The 24,751-nt window shown below is 58.8% G+C and overlaps 1 protein-coding gene across 1 annotated transcript; it reads left to right on the forward strand.

The window, feature by feature from the left end:
• Window positions 1–6,344: 6,344 nt before the first annotated feature.
• Window positions 6,345–11,657, forward strand: LOC115640580. The gene is made up of 6 exons (XM_030543453.1): window positions 6,345–6,425; window positions 6,913–7,176; window positions 7,536–7,817; window positions 8,738–8,884; window positions 11,065–11,108; window positions 11,388–11,657. The coding sequence occupies exons 2-6, from the start codon at window positions 7,104–7,106 to the stop codon at window positions 11,451–11,453; spliced, it is 612 nt and encodes a 203-aa protein (XP_030399313.1). The 5' UTR covers window positions 6,345–6,425; window positions 6,913–7,103; the 3' UTR covers window positions 11,454–11,657.
• The last annotated feature ends 13,094 nt before the right edge of the window (window positions 11,658–24,751 follow it).

Here is a 24,751-nt window from a genome sequence, read left to right on the forward strand (position 1 = left end):
GAGGACGTTCACAGAGCAGTTGGGTAACATCAGACACTGGCTCTGCCCAGGCTGTGGTCACAGATACACACAGAGACGGGCCCCCGATAAACAATCCAGCTATCGGAGAGGAAGGAGCCGAGGAAGTGCTGGGGGTGTGGGGCTGCAGAATGGGCTCGGGGGGCTCAGCAGGGGGCGCTCTCCCATGGCAGTCAGGGCTGGCCCCAATGCCCCAGGATGGTGCCGGGGGGGGGGGGCGCTGTGCTGCAAGGAAAGCCCCCCCAGCACCACTCCGTAGGGGGGTCTCCCCTCGCAGTCAGGGCTGATCTCTGCTTCTGGGGCTTTGCTGTTCCCAGCTGAGACACAGAGCCCCGACCCTGCCCCCTTGGGCCTGTGATACCCTTCCCCCACCTGGCCCTCTCCCAAGGGGTCGGGACGTCTCCCTGGGGTCCCTGCCACACCCCAAAATGGTTTGTTCCCTTCCTCTCTCCCTGATTCTCCCTGCACATGTCAGCTCCACATAGGAACCATCCTCCGGTCCTGCCCTGAAACTGGCCTCTGCATTGCTGTGAGCTGCCAAACAGCCACGCGTCTCTCCCCAGAGGTGGCTGCATTTCACCCCTAGGCTGTGAGATACGCAGCCTGCTGGGCACACGGGCATAGAAGTGCCACCAGTCCTTGCTCTGTCAGGCCAATCTCCGAGCTTTACTCCCTTCTGGTTAGGGAGCGCTTTTACGAAGGGCCCTAGGTTTAAAATACCTGGTCGCACAGCCAGTCCCGCGGCCGGACGCCGTCGCCCGGCGCAGACGAGCTGTCACCCAGAAATGCTGCTGGTGACTCATTCCCGGCCCTTTTCTCCCCCAGGCCGGCTGAGCGCTCTGTCCTGGACAGAGATGGCCTTGGTGCTGGTCCCTGCCTTCTGCCTGCTGAGCGGTGAGTAATTCATACGGACACGTCGCGTTGCAGCCCAGGGACTGGTGGGGACCGTTTCCCAGCCCTGGGAGTGCGTCTACACTGCCAGGAGGGGGCTCGGAACCGGGTTCCAGCGCAGGGAAGTCCCAGCCACACGCCAGCGGCTCCAGTTCAAGCCTAGAGGCGCCTGGCCTTGAACCTGACCCCGAGCGGCCGGGTCCTCACTGCTGGTTTCGCCCCGGGTGGAGAACACGCCTGGTTCTCAGGGCAGAGTCAGCCTGGTCTAGCCCCGGCCACCCTGGGCTGAGCAGCGAGGGCCTCAGCCGCTCTCGTCCCCCGAGCTGCCGTTTTCCCTGCGCCACATCCTGCCTCCGGGCACCTCGCTGCCCCGGCGAGTCGGGGCGTCTCCTGGGCCGGCTCGGAGAGCTCTGCTCCCTGCACTGCCCGTCCACCCAGCTCCGGCCCGGCTGGGCCCCGCTGCCGTTTTCCCTGCGCCACGTCCTGCCTCCGGCCATCTCACTGCCCCGGCGAGTCGGGGCGTCTCCTGGGCCGGCTCGGAGAGCTCTGCTCCCTGCACTGCCCATCCACCCAGCTCCGGCCCGGCTGGGCCCTGCTGCCGTTTTCCCTGCGCCACGTCCTGCCTCCGGCCATCTCGCTGCCCCGGCGAGTCGGGGCGTCTCCTGGGCCGGCTCGGAGAGCTCTGCTCCCTGCACTGCCCGTCCACCCAGCTCCGGCCCGGCTGGGCCCTGCTGCCGTTTTCCCTGCGCCACATCCTGCCTCCGGGCACCTCGCTGCCCCGGCGAGTCGGGGCGTCTCCTGGGCCGGCTCGGAGAGCTCTGCTCCCTGCACTGCCCGTCCACCCAGCTCCGGCCCGGCTGGGCCCTGCTGCCGTTTTCCCTGCGCCACGTCCTGCCTCCGGCCATCTCACTGCCCCGGCGAGTCGGGGCGTCTCCTGGGCCGGCTCGGAGAGCTCTGCTCCCTGCACTGCCCGTCCACCCAGCTCCGGCCTGGCTGGGCCCTGCTGCCGTTTTCCCTGCGCCACATCCTGCCTCCGGGCACCTCGCTGCCCCGGCGAGTCGGGGCGTCTCCTGGGCCGGCTCGGAGAGCTCTGCTCCCTGCACTGCCCGTCCACCCAGCTCCGGCCCGGCTGGGCCCCGCTGCCGTTTTCCCTGCGCCACGTCCTGCCTCCGGGCACCTCGCTGCCCCGGCGAGTCGGGGCGTCTCCTGGGCCGGCTCGGAGAGCTCTGCTCCCTGCACTGCCCGTCCACCCAGCTCCGGCCTGGCTGGGCCCTGCTGCCGTTTTCCCTGCACCACGTCCTGCCTCCGGGCACCTCGCTGCCCCGGCGAGTCGGGGCGTCTCCTGGGCCGGCTCGGAGAGCTCTGCTCCCTGCACTGCCCGTCCACCCAGCTCCGGCCCGGCTGGGCCCTGCTGCCGTTTTCCCTGCGCCACGTCCTGCCAGCTCTCCAGGCTTGAACGATTAATATTTCATTAAAAATGGTCATGTTATGAAACCTTGTCACGGACTCACAGGTCGGGCCCACTCTTGGCCCTATGCGGTCATGGGGGGAACCCCCTTCAGTGCGATAGCCCTTCTCGGGGGGCCACTCTCTCTCGGGGTCAGGCCCCTCCACCTCCTGGAGCTGCACATCTCTGAGCCTTAGTACGTCTGTCTCTGCCGTGGGCCCCTCAGGGAGTCCCCTCGCTCTGGACCCCCCGGGCCTCCAGCCCCAAAGGGGTTGATGCCCCCCCCCGCCCCACCCTGTTCTCTAGCTCAGAGCCATTCTCCCCCAGCGTAACACAGGAGGTTTATTGAGAGTTGAACCCAGCACAGGAAAGTCTCCAGCCTCAGGCCTGGCCTCCCTCAGCCCAGCACATCCCAGTCCCCCTGCAGCCGGGGGGGGCTCTGCCTGCTCCCCCTCCAGCCCTGAGCCCCCCTGCTTCCCAGCTGGGCCTCCAATACCCCCCCCAAGCCCCCTCTGCCCACTGGCTTATCTCCAGGGAAAACAGGGTCGTAAACAGGGGCGCCTGGGTCCCCTCTCCCCTCAGCCCCCCTCTGGCCTCTCTGGCTGGAGCCGGCTGGTCAGGTCACCGGGATCCTCTCCCCACAGCCCATTGCCCCACTGGCCAGACCCGGCTGTGACTCCTGAGCTGGGTCTCTGGGTCACCAGGTCACCAGTCACTGGGGTCTCCATCCTCCAGGCCATCGGCCGGGGTCCCAAGTTCCCTCTCTGGTCCTGTGTCCCAACAAACTCCCTCTCTCCTCCCCTCGTTAAACCAGTAACACCCAGGGAAACTGAGTCCCACCCCCTGTGCATGCAAACCACTGGAAAACACAGAAAACCCCAAGAAAACCCCCCACTTCGTCACAAACCTCCAGAAATTTCTCCATCCAAAGTTGGCAACCATAACCCACCCCTCAGCAGTGGGGCTAATCCTGGGATGAGGGGTGCACTGAGGGGTGATATGGGGGGCTGAATTGAGGGGGGATGTGGAGGTGAACTGATGGGGGCTGGACTGAAGGGGGTGGCGAGAGCAGGTGAACTGAGCAGAGATTTAGAAAGACTGAAGTGGGATGCAGAGTATGGACTAGACTGAAGGGGGGCTAGACAGATGTGGGGGAGGGGTTCAGCCAGGACTGATGGGAGAACTCGGGGGGACAGGAGTGATTCGGGGCCTGGGGTGATTAATTGCAGGCGATGGGATGATGTTGCAGGAGACCATCTCCGAACTCCCCTCCCCCAATTCACAGGGGGGCACTGGCTGGGCTCACTGTCCCCCCCAGGCCAGGAGAGGGCAGGGGGGGTCAGACAGCCCCACAACACAACCTCCTGGATTGTTTTAAAGCCCCTGGTTTGGGGGGCCGAGCTGATGCTGGCCTCTCCCGGCAGGATCTGTGCAGCAGCCCAGCTTGTGGGGGGTGTTCCACAACTCGCTGGTCTGATCCCCGATTCCTGTCCCCGGCAGGTGCCTACGCCCAGGCGTGGGGCATGACACTCGCACCATGGCCCCTTGCTGCGGGGGCCAGCTCCTGCGTGACTATCCCCTGCTCCTTCACCTACCCCGCAGGGTGGAACGTCAGTGCCGTGAGCTGGACATGGGTCGGGGATCAAACCGTGTATCACTGGGACGGGGCTCGTGTCCACGCTGCCTTCAAGGGGCGCGTCCGCTATCTGGGGGACCTGCAGCACAACTGCTCCCTGCGGATGGCGGGGCTGCGCCCCAGCGATCAGGGCACCTACCGCTTCCGGTTGGAAGCTGCGGGCGATGGCAGGAGGGATGGATGGACAAGTCTGCCAGGACAGCAGCTGAATGTCTCCGCTAACCAACTTCCGTCCAGCACCCCCGGGTCACTCACTCGCGCCACACGCAAGTGCACACACAGGGCAGGGCTCAGCACACACCCACACAAACCACTTCTGCCTTGCTCTGAAAGCCAAGTGGTTAGAGTTGGGAGCCAGGACTCCTGGGTTCTCTCCCCAGCTCGGGGAGGGGAGGAGAGGGGAGGGGGTGGGAAGCCAGGACTCCTGGGTTCTCTCCCCGGCTCTGGGAGGGGGGGCTGGGAGCCAGGACTCCTGGGCTCTCTCCCCGGCTCTGGGAGGGGAGGGGGGTGGGAAGCCAGGACTCCTGGGTTCTCTCCCGGCTCTGGGAGGGGGCTGGTGGGTTAGAGCGGGGAGCTGGGAGCCAGGACTCCTGGGTTCTCTCCCGACTCTGGGAGTGGGGGCTAGGAGCCAGGACTCCTGGGTTCTCTCCCCAGCTCTGGGAGGGGAGAGGGGTGGGAAGCCAGGACTCCTGGGTTCTCTCCCGGCTCTGGGAGGGGGCTGGTGGGTTAGAGCGGGGAGCTGGGAGCCAGGACTCCTGGGTTCTCTCCCGACTCTGGGAGTGGGGGCTAGGAGCCAGGACTCCTGGGTTCTCTCCCCAGCTTGGGGAGGGGGGAGCTGGGAGCCAGGACTCCTGGGTTCTCTCCCCAGCTCTGGGAGGGGAGAGGGGTGGGAAGCCAGGACTCCTGGGTTCTCTCCCCGGCTCTGGGAGGGGAAGGGAGGGGAGAGGGGTGGGAAGCCAGGACTCCTGGGTTCTCTCCCCGGCTCTGGGAGGGGAAGGGAGGGGAGGGGGGTGGGAAGCCAGGACTCCTGGGTTCTCTCCCCAGCTCTGAAAGGGGAGGGGAGGGGAGGGGGGTGGGAAGCCAGGACTCCTGGGTTCTCTCCCGGCTCTGGGAGGGGGCTGGTGGGTTAGAGCGGGGGAGCTGGGAGCCAGGACTCCTGGGTTCTCTCCCGACTCTGGGAGTGGGGGCTAGGAGCCAGGACTCCTGGGTTCTCTCCCGGCTCTGGGAGGGGGCTGGTGGGTTAGAGCGGGGGAGCTGGGAGCCAGGACTCCTGGGTTCTCTCCCGACTCTGGGAGTGGGGGCTAGGAGCCAGGACTCCTGGGTTCTCTCCCCAGCTTGGGGAGGGGGGAGCTGGGAGCCAGGACTCCTGGGTTGTCTCCCCGGCTCTGGGAGGGGAGGAGGGTGGGAAGCCAGGACTCCTGGGTTCTCTCCCGGCTCTGGGAGGGGGGCTGGTGGCTTAGAGCGAGGGGGCTGGGAGCCAGGACTCCTGGGTTCTCTCCCCAGCTCGGGGAGGGGGGAGCTGGGAGCCAGGACTCCTGGGTTCTCTCCCCAGCTCTGGGAGGAGAGAGGGGTGGGAAGCCAGGACTCCTGGGTTCTCTCCCGGCTCTGGGAGGGGGCTGGTGGGTTAGAGCGGGGGGGCTGGGAGCCAGGACTCCTCGGTTCTCTCCCTGGCTCGAGGAGGGGGGAGCTGGGAGCCAGGACTCCTGGGTTCTCTCCCCGGCTCTGGGAAGAGAGTGGCAGCTGGTGGGTCAGAGCAGTGGGGGGCTGGGAGCCAGGACTCCTGGGTTCTCTCCCCGGCTTTGGGAAGAGAGTGGCAGCTGGTGGGTCAGAGCAGTGGGGGGCTGGGAGCCACAACTCCTGGGTTCTCTCCCCAGCCTGGGAGGGGAGGAGGGCTGGGAGCCAGGACTCCTGGGTTCTCTCCCCGGCTCTGGAAGGGGAGGGGGGGCTGGGAGCCAGGACTCCCCAGCTCTTGGGAAAGTGGGATGTAGTGGTTAGATCAGGGAGGGCTTGTGGGTCAGGACACCTAGGTTGTGTTGTCAGACCCGAGTCCCCGTTATTCTGTCTAACTCTGAAGAGTCGCTGAGGCTGACCCTGCAGCCAGCATAATGCAGCAGGCGTGAGGGGCTCTGAGGTGGGCCTGGGACCCTGCAGGACCCCCGCCCCCACCAAGGACAGTGGGAGCGAGTAAAATGTGCTTTGTTGTACGTGAGTTCAGGTCGGCAAAAAACCAGGCTGAGATAATGTGCGGGAAAAACACTAAATCTCATTAATGTAGCAAGAGTCGCCTAGCGAGGAAATTGCTAAATAATTTGCGTGAGCTTCTCTTTCCTCTCCACGTTTATCTCCCTCGCTCCAACGCTGGGGAAATGCACCCGCCCAAGTCAGGTCAGAGACGCCAGGCGTTAACGCGAGTTTGTACCTGCTTCAGGCAAGGTTTGTTTTATTCTTTTAGTGGTAGGAGTGGTCTCTGAATTCTGTTGGTAGCCATCATATCTTCACCCACCAGTGTCCGGCTGCTGGTTGGTTTTTAGCAGCGTGGCGGAATCTCTCTCTCTTGCGGGATCGAAGGTTTTTGTGGTTGGAAGGGGAGTGAAAATGCAAAAACCAAAGCCGGGCACTTGGACAGAATTAAAAACAGCCCTGCTCAGGGCTCTGCTCTGAGCCCGATGTGTGGTGCCCCCCACTGGCAGCTGTTCCCCCCTGGGCAAACCCAGCGCTCCCCGTGTCTCAGGCCAACGTTTGCTGTTCTCCCCCATTGCCACGAGCCCTCATTGCCCCGGCCAGCCGAGCTCCCAGGCAGGGCCGCGCCCACCCCCTGAGGGCTGCTCCCCACGCTGCAGCCAGGCCATGGCCTCTGGGAGGTGCCAGCCCCAGGGACCCAGCAGGTTTCAATGGCTCCTCACCCCTCCTCTCCTCCCAGACGATTTGTGCCAGCCCTTCCTGGGGCACCGAACGGAACCGAGACCCTCCCTCACCTGCTCCGTGGGGGCCGCCTGCCCCCATCGCCCCTCCTGGTACGACCGAGATGGCGCGCGGCGGAGCCCAGGGCAAACCCCAGGTGGGGCTGGGGCGACCGAGCTGTGAATATCCCCGTCCCAGCTGGCCCCCGGCATGGCACTGAGATGCCAGGTGGAGGGATACTGGGATGAGTGTGACTCTGCCCCATCCCAGCCCCTGGGGACAGGTGAGCTCTGCTGCTACACATGGCATGGGTAGAGCGGATGGGCGAGGGGGTGGCTGGGAGCCAGGACGCCTGGGTTCTTTCCCTGACACGGGTAGTGGAGCAGGGATGTGGTTAGAGTGGGGGCAGGGCTGGTGATCAGGACTCCTGGGTTTTGTCCCTGACACAGGAAGGGGAGTGGGGTCTAGTGGGTGAATGCAGGAAGGGTGGGAGTCAGGACTCCTGGATTTTACTGTCTGAAAAAAACCTCTCCCCTGGCTCTAGCAAGTATTCTGCCCCCGTGGGACTGGACGGGGAGGGACCTGCCTCTTCAGTCAGTCCCGGGGCCCCACTGACGAACTCTCACCCAACTCTCGCCTCAGTCGCCCCCAACGTGCCCAGGGTCGAGGGTTCGTGGCTGCCAGGGAAGGCAGCGCTAAGGGAAGGCGACGGTTTTACCCTGCGCTGCCAGGCTGCTGCCCTGCGGCCCGTCGCCGGGTACGTCTGGTCCCGCGGGGACGTGTGGCTGCCAGAAGCCGGGCAGGATTTACGTGTTGACAAGGCAGCCGTCTCTGACGGAGGGAGCTACGCGTGCGGGGTCTGGGTCTCCGGCCCCGGCTGGGCGTATCTGAGCCTCTCTGCGAGGGAATCGGTCGAAGTTCAACGTAAGTAGCAAGTGCTGGCAAGAGCCTCCTCCCTCACAGCCCCCGATACTCCCCACACGGCCTCCTGGAGCAGCCCTGCGTGCCCCCTCCTCGTCCCCCCTGCTTTGCCCCCTCCCGCCTGGTCCCCCCCAATTCTCTCCCATCCTCCTCGACCCCCCGCTTGGCCCACCCACCTCATCCCCCCTGCTTTGCCCCCTCCCACCTGCCTCATCCCCCTGCTTCGTCCCCCCACCCACCTCGTTGTCCCCCCGCTTTGCCCCCACACTCGCCTCATCCCGCTGCTTCGCCGCACCCGCTTCGTCCCCTCCTGCCTCGTCCCCCTGCTTCACCCCCTCCCGCTTCGTCCCCACCCGCCTGGTCCCCCCGCTTCGTCCCTACCACTTCGTCTCACCCTCCTCATCCCCCTGCTTCATTCCATCCGCCTTATCCCCCCTGCTTCGCTCCCCCACCCGCCTCGTCCCCTCCCGCCTCGTGTCCCCCCCCGCCCGCCTCACGAAAGCGTGACCACGGGGAGCGCTGCAGAGGCTCACCACCTGTCTAAAGTGACACCAGCCCGGGACACACAACCCCATGTTTCTCGTCCTTTCCCGGCTCCTTTCTCCCCCCATATTCAGATGCCCCTAAAGGTGCCAACATCACGGCTACACCCAGCGCTGACCGGCACAAAGGGGACCCGGTGAATTTAACCTGCTGTGACGTCACCTCGCCTGGGACAAGGATAACGCCAGGCTGGGGGGGTCGTAGCTGGCGCTCCAAGGCGTCACAGTGACACGCACTGGGGAATATCACTGCGAGGTGTAGAACCAGATGGGGCAAACCCTTGGGCTGTGGGTTCTGATCCCGCCGGGCTCCGTGCTGCCCGGGTCGGGCCGGGCTGTCAGCGCCCCTCACCGGTGCCAGCTGCCCCTGTCTTCCCTCAGGCTCTGGCAGGTGCCCATGTCTGAGCCCCGGCCTCGTGGCAGGCGTTGCGGTTGCTATCCTGCTCCTCGTCGTCCTTGTTAACGTGGGGGTTTGGTACCTGCTTGGCAGAGGCCGGTGGCAGGCAGCAGCTAAGAGGGCTGCGCAGGGTAAGAGTTGGGCTGGGTGGGTGGGAACAGAGATGGGGCTGGTGCAGGGGGTGGGTGATTTGGGGGGCTGATGGGAGACACTTGGGAGAATTTGGGGGGTTGGGACCAGTGGTTTAGGGGGAGACACTGTGGGTGATTCGGGGGGGCAGAGCCTGATGGTTTGGGGGGCTGGTAGAAGATACTTGGGGGAACACAGGGCTGAGGAGACGTTGAGACTTGTGGGGGGCTGGTAGGAGACAGAAATACAGTTTGGGATGGCTGGGGGGAGACACTTGGGGGAATGCAGGGGGGCAGCCAAGGATTTTAGTTGATTATTCATTGATCGTGCGATGTTATGATTCGTTAACATACAGTCACTGTCTGGTCAGTAGAGGGGAGCTAAGACCGATCGGTATTTAGCAGGAATAACCATGTATCAGAGCAGCGGTTCTCAGACTCCTTTGCATCATGACCCCTTCTGAGCACAGAGTTACTGCCTGACCCCGGTAGGGGGCAGAGCCCAAGCCCCCCAATCCCGCCCGGGGTGGAGCAGAGAGGGGGCCCCAGTCTGAGCCCTGGGGCTTCAGCTTCAGCCCTTAGTCCCAGCAAGTCTAACGCTGGCCCTGGCGACCCCATGAGAATCAGGTCCCACCCCACAGTCAGAGAAGTGCCATGTTAGCAGGACGGCTGGAACGCCAGGCCTGAGGCCAAGACCTGCGAGATCTTAGCTTCGCTATTTTGGGCCTCAGAGCTAAGAAACGCTGACAGACGTAAGTGAGCGAAGAAAAGCCCGATGCCCTGAGATGCTGGGAAAAGAGGCCCCAAGGGGGAATGTTACAAACAAACAATCAGCCCGAAGATTAACTTCAAATCACAAAAAATGCAGTGGCGGCACATCTGGCTCCAATGTGTGTCTGCACCACAGGCTGCAGGTTGTGTGGCCGTGTTAATGAGAACAAAGAATCTACACAACCTATAGCGAGGGCCCTACCAAACTCACAGATCACTTTGATCAATTTCCCAGTCATGGGACTGTCAAAATAGTAAATTTCAGGATTTCAGAGAATCCTAGAATTTCAGGGTGGGAAGGGACCTCGGGAGGTATTTAGTCCAACCCCCTGCTCAAAGCAGGGCCAACCCCAACTAAATCAATCTGGCTATTTAAACCTGACATTTGGCAGTGTTGTAATTATAGGGATCCTGACCCAAAGAAGAGTGGGGAGGGGGGTTCACAAGGTTATTGTGGGGGGGGTTGCGGTACTGGCACCCTTACTTCTGTGCTTCCTTCTGAGTTGGGCCCTCAGTCAGCAACCACCACTCACTGGCCATCCAGCTCTGAAGGCAGAGAAGTGAGGGTGGCAGTATCGCAACCCCCCTAAAATAACCTTGCGGACCCCCCCCCCCGCAATTCCCCTTTGGGTCAGGATCCCCCACGAAACCTGCTTCCTTTAGGGTAAACGCACACACAAGACCAGATTTCATGGGGGGAGACCAGATTGCAATGTCCGTGACGTATTTTTCATGGCCATGAATTTGGTAGGGCCCCATCTATAGAAATCTGGGGGTGGGGGGTCTTAACCGTCATGGGGATGCAGACCCATAAGGGAAAAGTGGAGTGAAACTTTCAGGTCCATGCACAGACAGTGGCTATAGACAGACTCCCATTATAAAAAGGCGGGACCCAGACCGGGGTAATTGAGTTTCCTATGAGAAAACTCCCGCGGGAACCATCCCTCTAGTGACGATCGATCCATGGGAGACCCAGCAGCCCCGAGTGTGCTGCCTGGGAGGCGGCGAGTATGTGTAGCTCTCGCTGGTGCGTGGATGGATCTAGGAGCTGGACACGCGGTGACTTTAATACAGTTGAGACAAGACAGGGACCTTATTCCTGCCACTGGCCTGGGCCCCCCTGTGTCCCGGTGGCGCTGGATCTAAACCGGGTCGAGGGGACTCTGCTGAACGGAGACGGCAGCCGCCAGCGCCAGCTCCTCAGTGTTGTAATGTCACATCACTGGCATTCACGTCAAATAAAACTAAAGGCTACAGGGGGTGGGAGGCTGGTGGTTTGGGAGTGGGGGGGCTTGTGAGAGACACTGGGGGGATCCCGGGGCTGGTGGGAGACACTTGGGGTGGGGATCCAGGGGCTGGTGATTTGTGGGACTCAGATCTAATACCAAAAACTATTTTCCCTTTCTCCCGAGGTGCTGAGCTTTCCCGCAGGCCAAAAACAGATTCACCCTATGAGGTGGGTGCAGGGTCTGTTACCCTCCCCCTGCGGGCCCCACTGCCCCCTGCTGGCTGGGGCAGGTGTGCAGCTGCAGCCTCTCCATCCCCCGCAGTGCAAACCCCTGCCCCCTGCTGGGTGGAACAGGCACTGCCTAAGCGTGTGTCTCAGACCCCATCCTGCTACCGGCTCAGGGGAGATTCCCCCACCCCCAGAATCTCCGGTCCTGGCAGCACCCACCCCGCCGGCCCTGGGACCTGTTGTGCAGGGATCTCACTGGCTCTCTGTTTGGGCCTACAGGAACTCCAAGGACGGACCCAGGATATTTACAGCCAGTTGGTCTCTCCCCAAGCTGGTTCCCACTGAGCTCTGCTGAAATCCCAACCAGCCGGGGACCCCTCTGCATGGCCGGGACCCTAAACACAAAGAGAAGCCATCGCTCTATGGGGCCAGATCCCAGCAGGGGTCCACAAGCACTGACTTTCCATTGTGCCGGGGGGTGCTTGACCCCTGGCTCTGCCCACCCCTGGCTCTGCCCCAGGCCCAACCCCGACCCTCAAGGCCACACCTCTGCCCTGCCCCTTCCCCACCCCTGAGCACACTGCATCCTCGCTCCTCTCCCCTTCCCCCGGCCTCCTGCACCATGAACCAGCTGATTGCAGCAGGCGGGAGGCCCATGCAGGGAGGGGGAAGCACTGGACGGTGAGGCCTTTGGCAGGCGGGAAGCGCTGAGAGGGAGGGGGAAGCACTGATTGGGGGCTGCTGGTGGGTGCTCAGCACCCATCATTTTCTCCCAGTGGATGCTCCAATCCCAGAGCACCCATGGAGTCAGTGCCTATGCAGGGGGTCAAGCGGTCATAGCTCCATTGGAATGAATGGGGTCAGACCCCCAGCTGGAGCGACGTGACTCCACTGGAGAACTAAATTGGGAATAAATAGCTCCGAAATGCAGGGATTGGGTCATTCTTATTTCTAGAGCAACTTCATAACAAACAGTGGAAATACCTGACAAAAAACTTCGGTGAACTTGGAATTAAGGGTGAGATGTGATGAGCAATTCCCAAGGGGCATAGGAGAGAACAGGGGAGATTTCAAATCCCAAAGAGGAGAGAGGCAGGAAATTCCAGGGTCAAGTCAAAGTTAGAAGAACCCGGCACTGGACAGCAGCAATTCCCAGCCCTAAGCGGGGTCTGGGCTGCAGCCGGGCTCCGCAGCCACTGGGGGCCAAGCACTGGGCGGCAGCTTGGTTCAGAGGGTTTCCTGGCTCCTAGAGGAGGGTGAGCTCAGGCCGGAGTCTCATGGGGTTCAGGGTCCTGGCAGCACAGAGGGAACCATGGCTCGCAGGGACCTCGGCCGGGCTCAGTTAGAATAGTCCCCCAAGCTGTTATAATGGTCTCCATCATTGTCTGACGGGCTGGCAATATCCCCGGAGTGCAGGATTTCCCATTGGGGAGACAGAAAGACAGAAAGAGGGAAAGAGGTGGCTAGAAAGCTGCCTAGATCATCGGGCTCAACGGGTAGTGATCAATGGCTCCATGTCTAGTTGGCAACCAGTTTCAAGCGGAGCGACACAAGGGTTGGTCCTGGGGCCGGTTTTGTTCAATATCTTCATTAATGATCTGGCTGATGGCGGGGGCTGCACACTCAGCAAGTTTGCAGATGACACGAAACTGGGAGGAGTGGTAGATACGCTGGAGGGCAGGGGTAGGATACAGAGGGACCTAGACAAATTAGAGGATTGGGCCAAAAGAAACCTGATGAGGTTCAACAAGGACAAGCGCAGAATCCTGCACTTAGGACGGAAGAATCCCCTGCACAACTACAGACTAGGGACCAAGTGGCTAGGCAGCAGTTCTGCAGGAAAGGACCTGGGGGTTACAGTGGACGAGAAGCTGGATATGAGTCAGCAGTGTGCCCTTGTTGCCAAGAAGGCTAACGGCATTTTGGGCTGGTGGCTGGAACCCTAGACAAGGATCCCAGGCAAGGATCACACTACATTGATAAGATCTGCATTTTCATTTTATTTTAAATGAAGCTTCTTAAATATTTAAGAAACCTTATTTACTTTACATACAACATGTTTTTGTGGCAGCCAAACTAGTTTCTTTTCTAGTCGGAAATGCTTCCACCCATTTACTGAAACCGTCCACGCTTACAAACAAAAATCTAGTTTTTCTAGGGGTGGTAGGCAAGGGTCCTGCAAAATCAACCTGTAAACATTGGCGGGGGTCTTCTAACTCTCGATGTATTCGCGCTCCCCATCTTTCCCTTCTAGCAGGGTCTTGCTTAGCACATGGTAAACAGCTCTGAATACGCAGGTTTAAATCCTCTCTCATGCCAGGCCACCAGCCCAGTTTTTAAAGTTTTTCTAATACCTCTGCCTGTTTTGGGTGACCTCCCATAGCTGAACCCTGCATCCATCCCAAAAGGAGGTATTGCATCTGCTGAGGCATTACCAGAACCCACTCCGGTTCTAGTTTTGCCAGAATTACGTCTCCCTCCTTTCTCAACGGGTCACCCTGCCACTGTGAGGCGCGTTCTACTATCCGTTGCTGAATTAAGTCATTGTTTGCCTGCAGGTCCTGTAAAAGTTGTAACTTTCTGTAACGCTGCCCTGGGTGGGACCCAACTGAGAGCACCAGTTCAGGACAAATTGCTCAGAGCAGGGCAGATACAGCCCCAGCTGGGGTTCCTTTACTAACAAAGCACCAAACCAGCCAGCCAGAGAGGACTTTGGTCTCACCCCACTGGCTGGCCACAAGTCACACAAGCAATTCCCTCAGACACTCCAGTTTCCCAGTATCCCCACCAGTGCCACTCATATGGGGATGAATGGTTATGAAAACCAACACCCCAGGAAAAGAAAAGAGGTTCTCCCGATCCCAAAGGACCAAGCCCCAGACCCAGGTCAATATACAGATCAGATCTTACCCACAAAACACGCTGTTGCCAATCCTTTAGAATGAAATACAGCTGAGAGCTAGAATTGGTTAAATGGAAGCAATTACATCCAGTGATGGCAAAGTTCTTGGTTCAGGCTTGTAGCTGAGATGGAATAAACTGCAGGTTCAAATCAAGTTTCTGGAACATCCCCAGCTGGGATGGGTCAGTCAGTCCTTTGTGCAGAGCTTCAGTTTGATGCAAGGTTCCTCCAGAAGCAGGACTGAAGACAAGCTGGAGGGGTTTCCAGGGCCTTTTATATTCTCTGCCCCTGGAAGGACGCCCCTTTGTTCTCACCCGGGAAAGTCACAGCAGCAAGATGGAGTCAGGAGTAACATGGGCAAGTCACATGTCCAGGCACGACTCAGCTTGCAGGCCAACGCCATTGTTTACATGTTAGTTTGAAGGATCCCATTAAAACTTATGTGGATTGGGGTCTCCCAGGGTCCATTATCCATTAAGTGTTTCTTGATTGGGCACTTAACTTGTAAATTCCTTTCTTAAGAGGCTGACCAAATGCTTCAATAGGGCTGTGTCTACACTGCCTCTTTCAGCGCTAAAACTTTTGTCATTCGGGGTGTGAAAAAACACCCACCCCCCCCCCCGAGCCACAAAAGTTTTAGCGCTGAAAAGCACCAGTATAGCCAGTGCTTTATCCCCAGGCGCTCCTGGCTAGAAAGCTACCGCCGCCTGTTAGGGGTGGTGGGGTCTAACGCTGGGCGAGCTCTCCCGCAGGGATAAAGCATGTCTATACTGCTCACGTCACCGTGCTGCCGCAGCCACGCTGTAATATGTGTAGTGTGGGCATACCCCAGGGTACTGCAGAATTCAAACATTGATCACTTCAGCTGCAGAAATGATGCACACATACAGCTGGCATCATCATAATCAGCAACATAGGGGAGGAGGGATAGCTCAGTGGTTTGAGCATTGGCCTGCTAACCCCAGGGTTGTGAATTCAATTCCTGAGGGGCTATTTAGGGATCTTGGGCACACATCTGTCTGGAGATTGGTCCTGCTTTGAGGAGGGGGTTGGACTAGAACCTCCTGAGATTCCATGATTCTAATCACAACCCTTCCATAGACACTTTTGTACAATATTTGCTGCAAATATAGAACAGGGGTTGCAAGTGTAACAAACTGTAAAAGTTCTTAATGTTTTCTCTGAATACTGTATTGGTGCCTCAGTGTCCCCATGGCAGTTCTTAAGTATCTGGCAGAGCAAAGGGCCAGTGCACCTAAATGCCTGACACTCTGTCTCCTAGCAACTGATGGCCTGGGCCCCTCCCCTGCAAAGGTGCCAGCTGAAGGTGTTGGAGACAAAGGGATCAGGTGACCTCCTGGTCCGGGAAAGGGGCTGAGCAGAGAGGAGGGCCTGGAGGGTTTGTTAGTCTGGAGCTGGCTGAGGGCAGACGTGGGGGTCTGGCTCACTGCCCCCCAGAATGGACCCAGCCGAGGGGTCCGGTTCGCTGTATCTACAAGCTCTGTTTTAGACCCTGTTCCTGTCATCGAATAAACCTCTGTTTTACTGGCTGGCTGAGAGTCATGTCTGACTGCGAAGTGGGGGTGCAGAACCCGGTGGCTTCCCCAGGACCCCGCTGGGGTGGACTCGCTGTGGGAAGCGCACGGAGGGCAGAGGATGCTGAATGCTCCAAGGAGAGACCCAGGAGGTGAAGCCGTGGGAGCTTCTTGCCCTGAACAAGTCTGCTCCGAGGGAGAGGAGGCTCCCCAGAGTCCTGCCTGGCTTGGTGGGGAGGAGTTCCGGAGCATCGCCCAGTGACTCCATGACAGCAGGTTATGTCAACACCATCACACTCTTTCTGGTTGTTCTCTTCACTTCCTTGTTTTTGTTTCGCCTGTGACCGGATGGTTACTGCCACGGGTGTAGGCTCCCACAGTGTTCCAGTGAGGGCTGCTTCCTTAGCCAATTTATCTGCTTATTTCCCCATGGTAACAGACCCTTTTCCATATGGGGCTTTATTTTAGCCATCTGGATCTTTTTATGCTGCTTTGCCAATTTTTCCACTTGCTGCCACAGAAGTTTGTGCTTAATTTCAGATCCATCGGTTCCTGTAAAACCTACACTATTCCACCATGGCAGATAGACGGTGGTTCCTTTGTAAAGATAATGTGAATCAATTCCTATTATTAACTCTGTTTGCTTATTCTTCATCCTAGCTAAAACTTCTAAGCCTGCTGACACTTCTGCAGACCGTGTTCCTCCTTTGATCAATTTGTACTGGAAGGTGTTAACTCTCTGCAGGTTTCCAGTGAAACAAATCCCTGCAAAGCCAGTGACTCGTTTCCCTTCGGTGTAATATGAGCTACTGTCCACAAACCAAATGGTTTTGCCAGTCAGCTGTTCAGTTGGGGTCGCTTTAAAGGCAGGATGCGCTTTGGATTCCCGTTAGGGTTTACAAACATGTTCCCGACCGTTTATAGTCAATCTCCATCCAGACAGTTCAGGTTCTTTTAGTGGGACCAATTGAACATTCTCGGACATGAGAGCAAAGAGCCACTGAATGGCCTTACCTACTCTCCTTTAGCCAGGTTTTCCTGACAAGTAACTTTCCCAGCGCAGGGTGACTCTACAACCGCCTCGCTTGTGCTGATAATTGCCTGAGCTTTTTGTAGTGTCCAATAGGGGGCGAGAGCAGTTTGCTCACAACGTCCCAGTTTGCTTTCGGGAAGTGTTAATGCTCTGCCATAGTAAGCAATGGGCCTCTCCCCAGCACCGTGTCACCACGCTAACAATAGAGAAATCCTTCACACTGGGGTACAATACAAAGAGGAATTCGTTGTTCAGGGCGGCCAAGGCAGGTGCCTCCATTAACCCTTTTTTCAGGCTTTCCCAGGCCTTGGTTGCCTCCTTGATCCAGGTCCAGTGTGGTTTTTTCAGTACCTCGTACAGGGGACTTGCCTTCTCTGCGTACCCAGCCATGAATTCTCTGCAGAAGTTAGTCAGCCCCAAGAAAGTTTGCAAAGATTTAGTATCTACCGGCATCGGGAGGTTAACAATACCCTTCACCCCTTCTTTAGCCACAGACCTTCCCCCGGTACTGAGTCGAATTCCAAGATTTGCACTTCTCTCTGGTTCACCTGGGATGTAGATGGGTTAAGTTTCAAGCCGTCCGCTTGGCAGCTAGTCAGTAACTGCCACATTAATGCTTCATCTTCCTGTTCTGTTTCACTGACTATTAAAATGTCATCTACATTCTGGACTGTCCTTCTCGTTTGTAACAGTCCCTCCTTCTCGAGCATATTTCTCACTACAGCAGGAAATATTGGGGGTGCGTCACAGTACCCCATAGACAGAATATTCTGGCAGTATTGCATCCCCTGGGATACAACAAATGTTCTAAATTGAGACGCCAGGTTTAAAGGTAAACTCACTCCAAAAGCCGTTTGCCACGTCGAGTTCTGAGAACCACTTCATGTCAGAGGTTACCACCTCCAACAATTCGGGGTAAGCAGCCACTACTGGTGCCCCTCGCTTGGCAGTTCTCTTTAACCCTCGATAGTCAAGAGTTAATCTCCATGTTCCAGCAGGTTTTTTTACTGGACAGATCCGCGTTAGGCACTGAACACCTTTGAATTAATCTTTGTTTTTCCAATTATTCTATAACCTGCCTTAAAGATTCTTTTGCTTCCTGAGGTATTGGGTATTGTTTGATGTATGGGGGTGTGTATCCTTCTATTGTAACAGAGCTTTGTATTTTTCCCATATCTAGTGAGTCCACTGCCCAGATAGTTTGAATCTCAGCCCACCAGCCGTCCCAGCCGTCTGGCACAGAAGGTGGCTATTTGGGCTTTATTGCTTTCACCGTCCGAGTAGCAAGTCCCACTGGGACCAGGTTAGCATTATTTCTTTCTTCCATTACAGTGACAACTTGTCTGATACACGTTTGGGAGGTCCAGGATTATTCCCAATCGTTTGATAGCTTCTGCCCCAATTCGATTTTCTCTCCCTGCGCTAGCACCCTTCTCCTGAATGGTCTGTACACCAGACTGGAGAGGGAGGGTTTTAACATCGTATGTTTGCTGATATGCCCTGTGTTTGTACGGAGTCCATGACTGGATATACATTAAATGCATCTTTTACTATAGGAATTCCAGCCCCCCGTGTCCAATAGAAGATCTGCAAGTGGGGGTGTCCCCAGACATCTATTGTCCTGGGTCACTGGAAAACACATTCCTTGTTGCAGGGAGGGCTGGCCAAGGCTACTGAATTAGTAGCAATTGGATCATTCAATCCAGACGCTAAGGCAGTCACCGGAGCCACCTTCATCGCTGCCTTTTCTTCCCCCTTTTGAGAGTCCTTGCCAATGAGACATGCCTGTAGCTGCGCCCGCAGCTTCTCACTCTCTCCTTAAAGGTCCAAGTTCTGTTTCAGAGCTCCAGGCGACACCCGTTCACGCTCTCTATTTCCTCCTGTACCCTCTGTTCATTCCACGACGTCGCCAACCCTGGCCACTGCCATGGGGAATATCCAGGCCCCTCTGTTTTTCACTGTCCTGCATGTTCACAGCTCCTTGGCAGGAGTTCCTTCCTGCGGTTAACCACAGTCTCCACTTTTTCAATCCATTCGTTCCAAGGTACATCCCTTCCTCCATTCTCACACCAAGCATTCATCCATCCCAGCATCCCAGAAGGCAGCGCCTCCAGAACAAGTTGCTTCAAATCCTTGCACTCAGGATTCCCCGCTGTTAGCCTAACATACGTTTATACCCTGTCAGCCAGCTTGGCCGGAGCCTCTCCTGGCATTCCTGTAATTCCTTTACGTGCAGCTAATCCACTGGAGAGCTTAAAATGCTTCTGAGCCACCCGTTTAACCGTTTGCGTAACATCATCAAAACCAAGGGTGTGACAGTTCAGTGGCCTCAACAGGGTTTGTACCAGAATTGGTTCCTGTACCGTGTCGATGCCCACCGCTTTTCACAACCGTGAGCATTTCTGTAGCCAGGCCATGAACTCATGGCAATTCTCAGCAGGCGGGGGGCTGACAGCGCCAGCTAACGCAGTGAGTTCATTCATTCTGAAAGCGACCAGCCTGGCTGTGAAGCCTCTTGCTCGAGGTGGGTGGGGTGTATCTGTGCGGCACTTGGGTGCCTCCATTTCCCTCTCTGCATAATTGCTGTGGGGCCCTGGCTCCCTTAAAGTGTCAATACATTTTTTCCTTGCAGTTTCCACTGAGTTCCACAACCCCAGTGGAGGTGGAGCACCAGTTTGTGGGGCTGCATCAAGGGTAAAGTGGGGTGCAGGCAGGGTGTCATGGTCAGGTTCTGGGGCAGGGCTGTCTCTCCCATTTCTCCTGTTTTAACCGGAATTGATCTAGGTTTGGGGGAGGGTTTATCCAGAACCTGGTTCTCAGCATAAGGTGGCGATTGCGGTGTAGTGGCCCCTGCCCACGGGTCAACAGAGGAGGATCTACCTGGGTCATTCGTTCCACACATGCCCAGTGCAGCCTTCCTTCCAGTTGTCCCATGTTCCATCTTTTAATTTAGCTAACCCACCTGTTTCCATTTCTGTCCCATTCTTCAGGTACGGTAAAAGCACTCGAAGTCTGTCGAGCAACTGGGAACGGGAACTTTTTCTTCTGTAGGTTTTCCACGACGGTCTCCAATTTTTTATTTTCCTGCTTGATCTGTTTGAGCAGATCGTGGGTCTGGACCGCCTGTTGCCCTGTTAAAAGCAGTTGGGCTTTCCAGTGCTCGACTCCCTGGGTTGCTTCCTCCGAGGGTTGAGTTACCTCTTCTACTTCCCCGGATTTCTCCAGACTTGCCTGGCCAGTATGGTGGTGTGTCGTTATTGTTTTTTAGAGCTTCTGTTTCTACCATTGCTTTACGTCTGCCAGTCCATGTTTGGAGTCACCAGTGTCATCAGATGTCACCAGTGTGGTGCTCTGCTCTGTTTGATGATGATAACAGTTGGCTACGCGTGTGAGTTCCCTCTGTGCGCTGCCCTGGCTCTGCAGATCGCTGGCACAGCAGACCCCGAGAGAACCCCCAATGACCACAGGCTCTGATAAGGAACGAAGGCCCCTGGCCAGGTTCATTGTCAAATGAAACACAGTAATAGTTTCTCGCAGAGTCTACAGGAGATACTACGCATATGTGCCCCTGACAATCATAGGTGCCAACTTCCCCTCTTTTTCATGGGAGCTCGACCCCCCCCCCGCCCTGCCCCTGGCCCCACTCCACCCCTTCCATGAAGCCCCACATCTTCCCACCCCTTCCTGGCCCCCATTCCAAACCCTTCCCCAAAGTCCCACCCCAACTCCGCTCCCTCCCGGCCCCTGTTCCGACTCCTTCCCCAAATCACGCCCCGGCCCCACCTCCTCCCCTGAGTGTGCCACATTCCCATTCCCCCCCTCTCCCAGAGCAGCAAAACAGATGTTTGGCGGCAGCCGGGCAGGAAACGCTGGGAGGTAGGTGGAGGAGCGGGGATGCAGCACGCTCAGGGGGGAGGAGGAGCAGGGGGTGGGGAACAGGAGAGCTTGGCTGCTGGTGGGTCCCAAGCACCCATTAATATTTCCCTGTGGGTGCTTCAGCCCCAGAGCACCCACAGAGTTGGCGCCTGTGCTGACAATGGACTGGCTCAGTCCATGGCAGGATTCTCCTGGCATTTGAACAAAACAACTCTATCCACCACGTGATGTTTTTGACCCTGTTGTTAAAATAGATCAGCCTGTTCCTTGTTATCTGTGTGGAAGGCGCTGCCAGGGGGTTCCGGGACCATCCTGGCACATGTTTTGCTTACTGGTGATTAGTATCTGTCAGGTACATGTATTGCAACATCAGCCTTCCTCTTGCCAGCTCCTGGGAGCCGGGCCTGCCTCTGGCTCGCAGCTTCACTTTGCTGTGTTAGCAAAGCTCGACCATTGCTTCAGTTCAGGCCTCAGTCCGGGCCTCTGGTACAAGGGTTTATGGCTCAGGGTCTCTCTTACCACATCCCCCACCCTCGCTCACTTGCTCCTTTTCACCAGGCTGGAGCAGGGGGTTGTGGTGCAGGAGGGGGTGTCTCTGGCTGGGGGTGCGGGCTCTGGGGTGGGACTGGGGATGAGGGGGTTGGTGTACAGGAGGGGGCTCCGGGCTGGGATTGAGGGGTTCGGAGTGTGGGAGGGAGCTCAGGACTGGTGCAGGGGGTTGTGGTGCAGGAGGGGGTGTCTCTGGCTGGGGGTGCGGGCTCTGGGGTGGGACTGGGGATGAGGGGGTTGGGGTACAGGAGGGGGCTCCGGGCTGGGATTGAGGGGTTCGGAGTGTGGGAGGGAGCTCAGGACTGGTGCAGGGGGTTGTGGTGCAGGAGGGGGTGTCTCTGGCTGGGGGTGCGGGCTCTGGGGTGGGACTGGGGATGAGGGGGTTGGGGTACAGGAGGGGGCTCCGGGCTGGGATTGAGGGGTTCGGAGTGTGGGAGGGAGCTCAGGACTGGTGCAGGGGGTTGTGGTGCAGGAGGGGGTGTCTCTGGCTGGGGGTGCGGGCTCTGGGGTGGGACTGGGGATAAGGGGGTTGGGGTACAGGAGGGGGCTCCAGGCTGGGACTGAGGGGTTCAGAGTGTGGGAGGGAGCTCAGGACACGTGCAGGGGGTTGGGGCACAGGAGAGAGCTTAGGGATGGGGCAGGTGTTTGGGGGTGTGTGTCTCCAGCTGGAGGTGCAGGCTCTAGGGTGGGACTGGGGATGAGGGGGTTGGGGTACAGGAGGGGGCTCCAGGCTGGGACTGAGGGGTTCGGAGTGTGGGAGGGAGCTCAGGACTGGTGCAGGGGGTTGTGGTGCAGGAGGGGGTGTCTCTGGCTGGGGGTGCGGGCTCTGGGGTGGGACTGGGGATGAGGGGGTTGGGGTACAGGAGGGGGCTCCGGGCTGGGATTGAGGGGTTCGGAGTGTGGGAGGGAGCTCAGGACTGGGGCAGGGGGTTGGGACCAGGAGGGAGCTTAGGGCTGGGGCAGATAGTTGGGGTGTGGGGGGGGGGTGTCTCCAGCTGGGGGTGCAGGATCTGGAGTGGGACTGGGGATGAGAGGATTGGGGTACAGGAGGGGGCTCCATGCTGGGACTGAGGGGTTCGGAGTGTGGGAGGGAGCTCAGGACTGGTGCAGGGGGTTGTGGTGCAGGAGGGGGTGTCTCTGGCTGGGGGTGCGGGCTCTGGGGTGGGACTGGGGATGAGGGGGTTGGGGTACAGGAGGGGGCTCCAGGCTGGGACTGAGGGGTTTGGAGTGTGGGAGGGAGCTCAGGACTGGTGCAGGGGGTTGTGGTGCAGGAGGGGGTGTCTCTGGCTGGGGGTGCGGGCTCTGGGGTGGGACTGGGGATAAGGGGGTTGGGGTACAGGAGGGGGCTCCAGGCTGGGACTGAGGGGTTCGGAGTGTGGGAGGGAGCTCAGGACTGGGGCAGGGGGTTGTGGTGCAGGAGGGGATGTCTCTGGCTGGGGGTGCAGGATCTGGAGTGGGACTGGGGATAAGGGGGTTGGGGTACAGGAGGGGGCTCCACACTGGGACTGAGGGGTTCAGAGTGTGGGAGGGAGCTCAGGACTGGTGCAGGGGGTTGGGGCACAGGAGAGAGCTTAGGGATGGGGCAGGTGTTTGGGGGGGGGTGTCTCCAGCTGGAGGTGCAGGCTCTGGGGTGGGACTGGGGATGAGGGGGTTGGGGTACAGGAGGGGGCTCTGGACCAAGGGGTTCAGAATGTGGGAGGGGGCTAAGGACTGGGGCAGGCGGTTTGGGGGTATGGGGGTGTCTCCAGCTGGAGGTGCAGGCTCTGGAGTGGGACTGGGGATGAGAGGATTGGGGTACAGGAGGGGGCTCCAGGCTGGGACTGAGGGGTTCGGAGTGTGGGAGGGGGCCCAGGACTGGTGCAGGGGGTTGGGGCGCGGGAGTGAGTGAGGGTTGAAGGCTCTGGTTGGCACTTACTTTGGGTGGCTCCCGGAAGTGGCTGGCATACCCAGCTCTGAGATGCAGGTGCGGCCAGATGCGCTCCCTCCACCCGCAGGTGCTGCCCCCGCAGCTCCCATTAGCTGCGGCTCCCTGCCAATGAGAGCTGCAGAGCCGGTGCTCAGGGCAGGGGCAGTGCGCAGAGCTCCCTTGGCCGCCCCTGCATTTCAGGGCTGGATATGCCGGCCAGTTCTGGGAGCCGCATGGAGCCAGGGCTGGTAGGGAGCCTGCCTTAGCCCCGCTGCGCTGCTGACCAGACTTTCAATGGCCCAATCAGCAGTGCTGACTGGAGCCGCCAGGGTCCCTTTTAACCAGGTGCTACAGTCGGAAACCGGACGCCTGGCAACCCTAATTATCCCGAGGAATCTGGGCACAGGGCCTGACTCAGTGCTGGCTCTGTGATGGGACTCGGTGACGTCGCTGTGTGATGGTAGCCCTGGCGAGCAGGATAGTGGCACCGCCGGGACACGACTGAGAGCGACTTCTGCTCCCTCTTTCTGTCTGCTGGGACAAAGTTCCTCCTCTGCCGTGGTGGGGCCTGCGCTTACTGGCGGATTTGCTCGCCTCAGTGACCTTCCCCTCTGGTGGAACCCACAGTCCGGGTCAGCTCCTCCTGTGTCTGATCAGGAGTTGGGAGATTTGGGGGGAACCCAGGCCCGCCCTCTACTCCGGATTCCAGCCCAGGGCCCTGTGGATTGCAGCTGTCTATAGTGCTTCCTGTAACAGCTGCATGACAGCTACAACTCCCTGGGCTACTTCCTCATGGCCTCCTCCAAACACCTTCTTTATCCTCACCCCAGGACCTTCCTCCTGGTGTCTGATAACGCTTGTACTCCTCAGTCCTCCAGCAGTATGCCTTCCCTCTCTCAGCTCCTTGCACCTCTTGCTCCCAGCTCCTCGCACGCGCACACCACAAACTGGCGTGAGCTCCTTTTTAAACCCCGGTGCCCTGATTCGCCTGCCTTGATTGGCTGCCGGTGTTCTAATCAGCCTGCCTGCCTCAATTGTTTCCAGAAAGTTCCCGATTGTTCTGGCACCTTCCCTTTTACCTTTCCCAGGGAAAGGGGACCTACTTAACCTGGGGCTGATATATCTGCCTTCGATCACTCTCCGGTAGCCACCTGGCCTGACCCTGTCACGCTGCCTACACACGCCTCTGGCGGTCCCTCTGCCGCGCTGTCTGGAGCGGCTCACCACCGCGAGTGCCTATTTCAGGGCAGACTGACAGACACGGGACAGGCCCCCCAAGCTGGTGGTGGCTTCTGTTATTAGATTTCCCCAAGACAGTAACAAATGCCAACCCCTGGCTCACTGTCACAGTCGAACCCTGGAGTCACAGCCCGTCCCCTGAGACTCTCCAGTCTGTCTTGGCACCCGAACAAACTGGCCTTAGTGACCAATGGTCATTTACACCAAAAATCACCCCCCAGCAGGTTGCTCTCAGTCACTGGTGCCCTAGATCCTACACCAGAGACAAGGCCTGCTGCAAATCCTAACGCCTGCCCGACTCATAGTGATCTGTCGATTTGAAGAGGCTTTCAGGGCGGACTCAGCCGGGATCTCGGCCTCACAGGGCCGTCCTTAGCCATGGGCAGAGCAGGCAGCCGCCTAGGGCCCCACTCGGTCTGGGGGCAGGGCTCTGCTGGGAGCCCGGGCAGATGGGAAGCAGTGGAGCATGTAAGAGAAGGGCTGCGGGGTCCTAGAGAAAGCCGAATGCAGCACAGTCTGAGGGAGGGGATTGGCTGCTGGGGTCTCTGGGAAGGGGTGGGGGAAGGAACTCACCTGCAGGGTGACCAGATGTCCCGATTTTAT

The sequence above is a fragment of the Gopherus evgoodei genome, unplaced genomic scaffold, assembly GCF_007399415.2.
Source record: "Gopherus evgoodei ecotype Sinaloan lineage unplaced genomic scaffold, rGopEvg1_v1.p scaffold_31_arrow_ctg1, whole genome shotgun sequence".
In the NCBI taxonomy this organism is placed as follows: domain Eukaryota; kingdom Metazoa; phylum Chordata; order Testudines; family Testudinidae; genus Gopherus; species Gopherus evgoodei.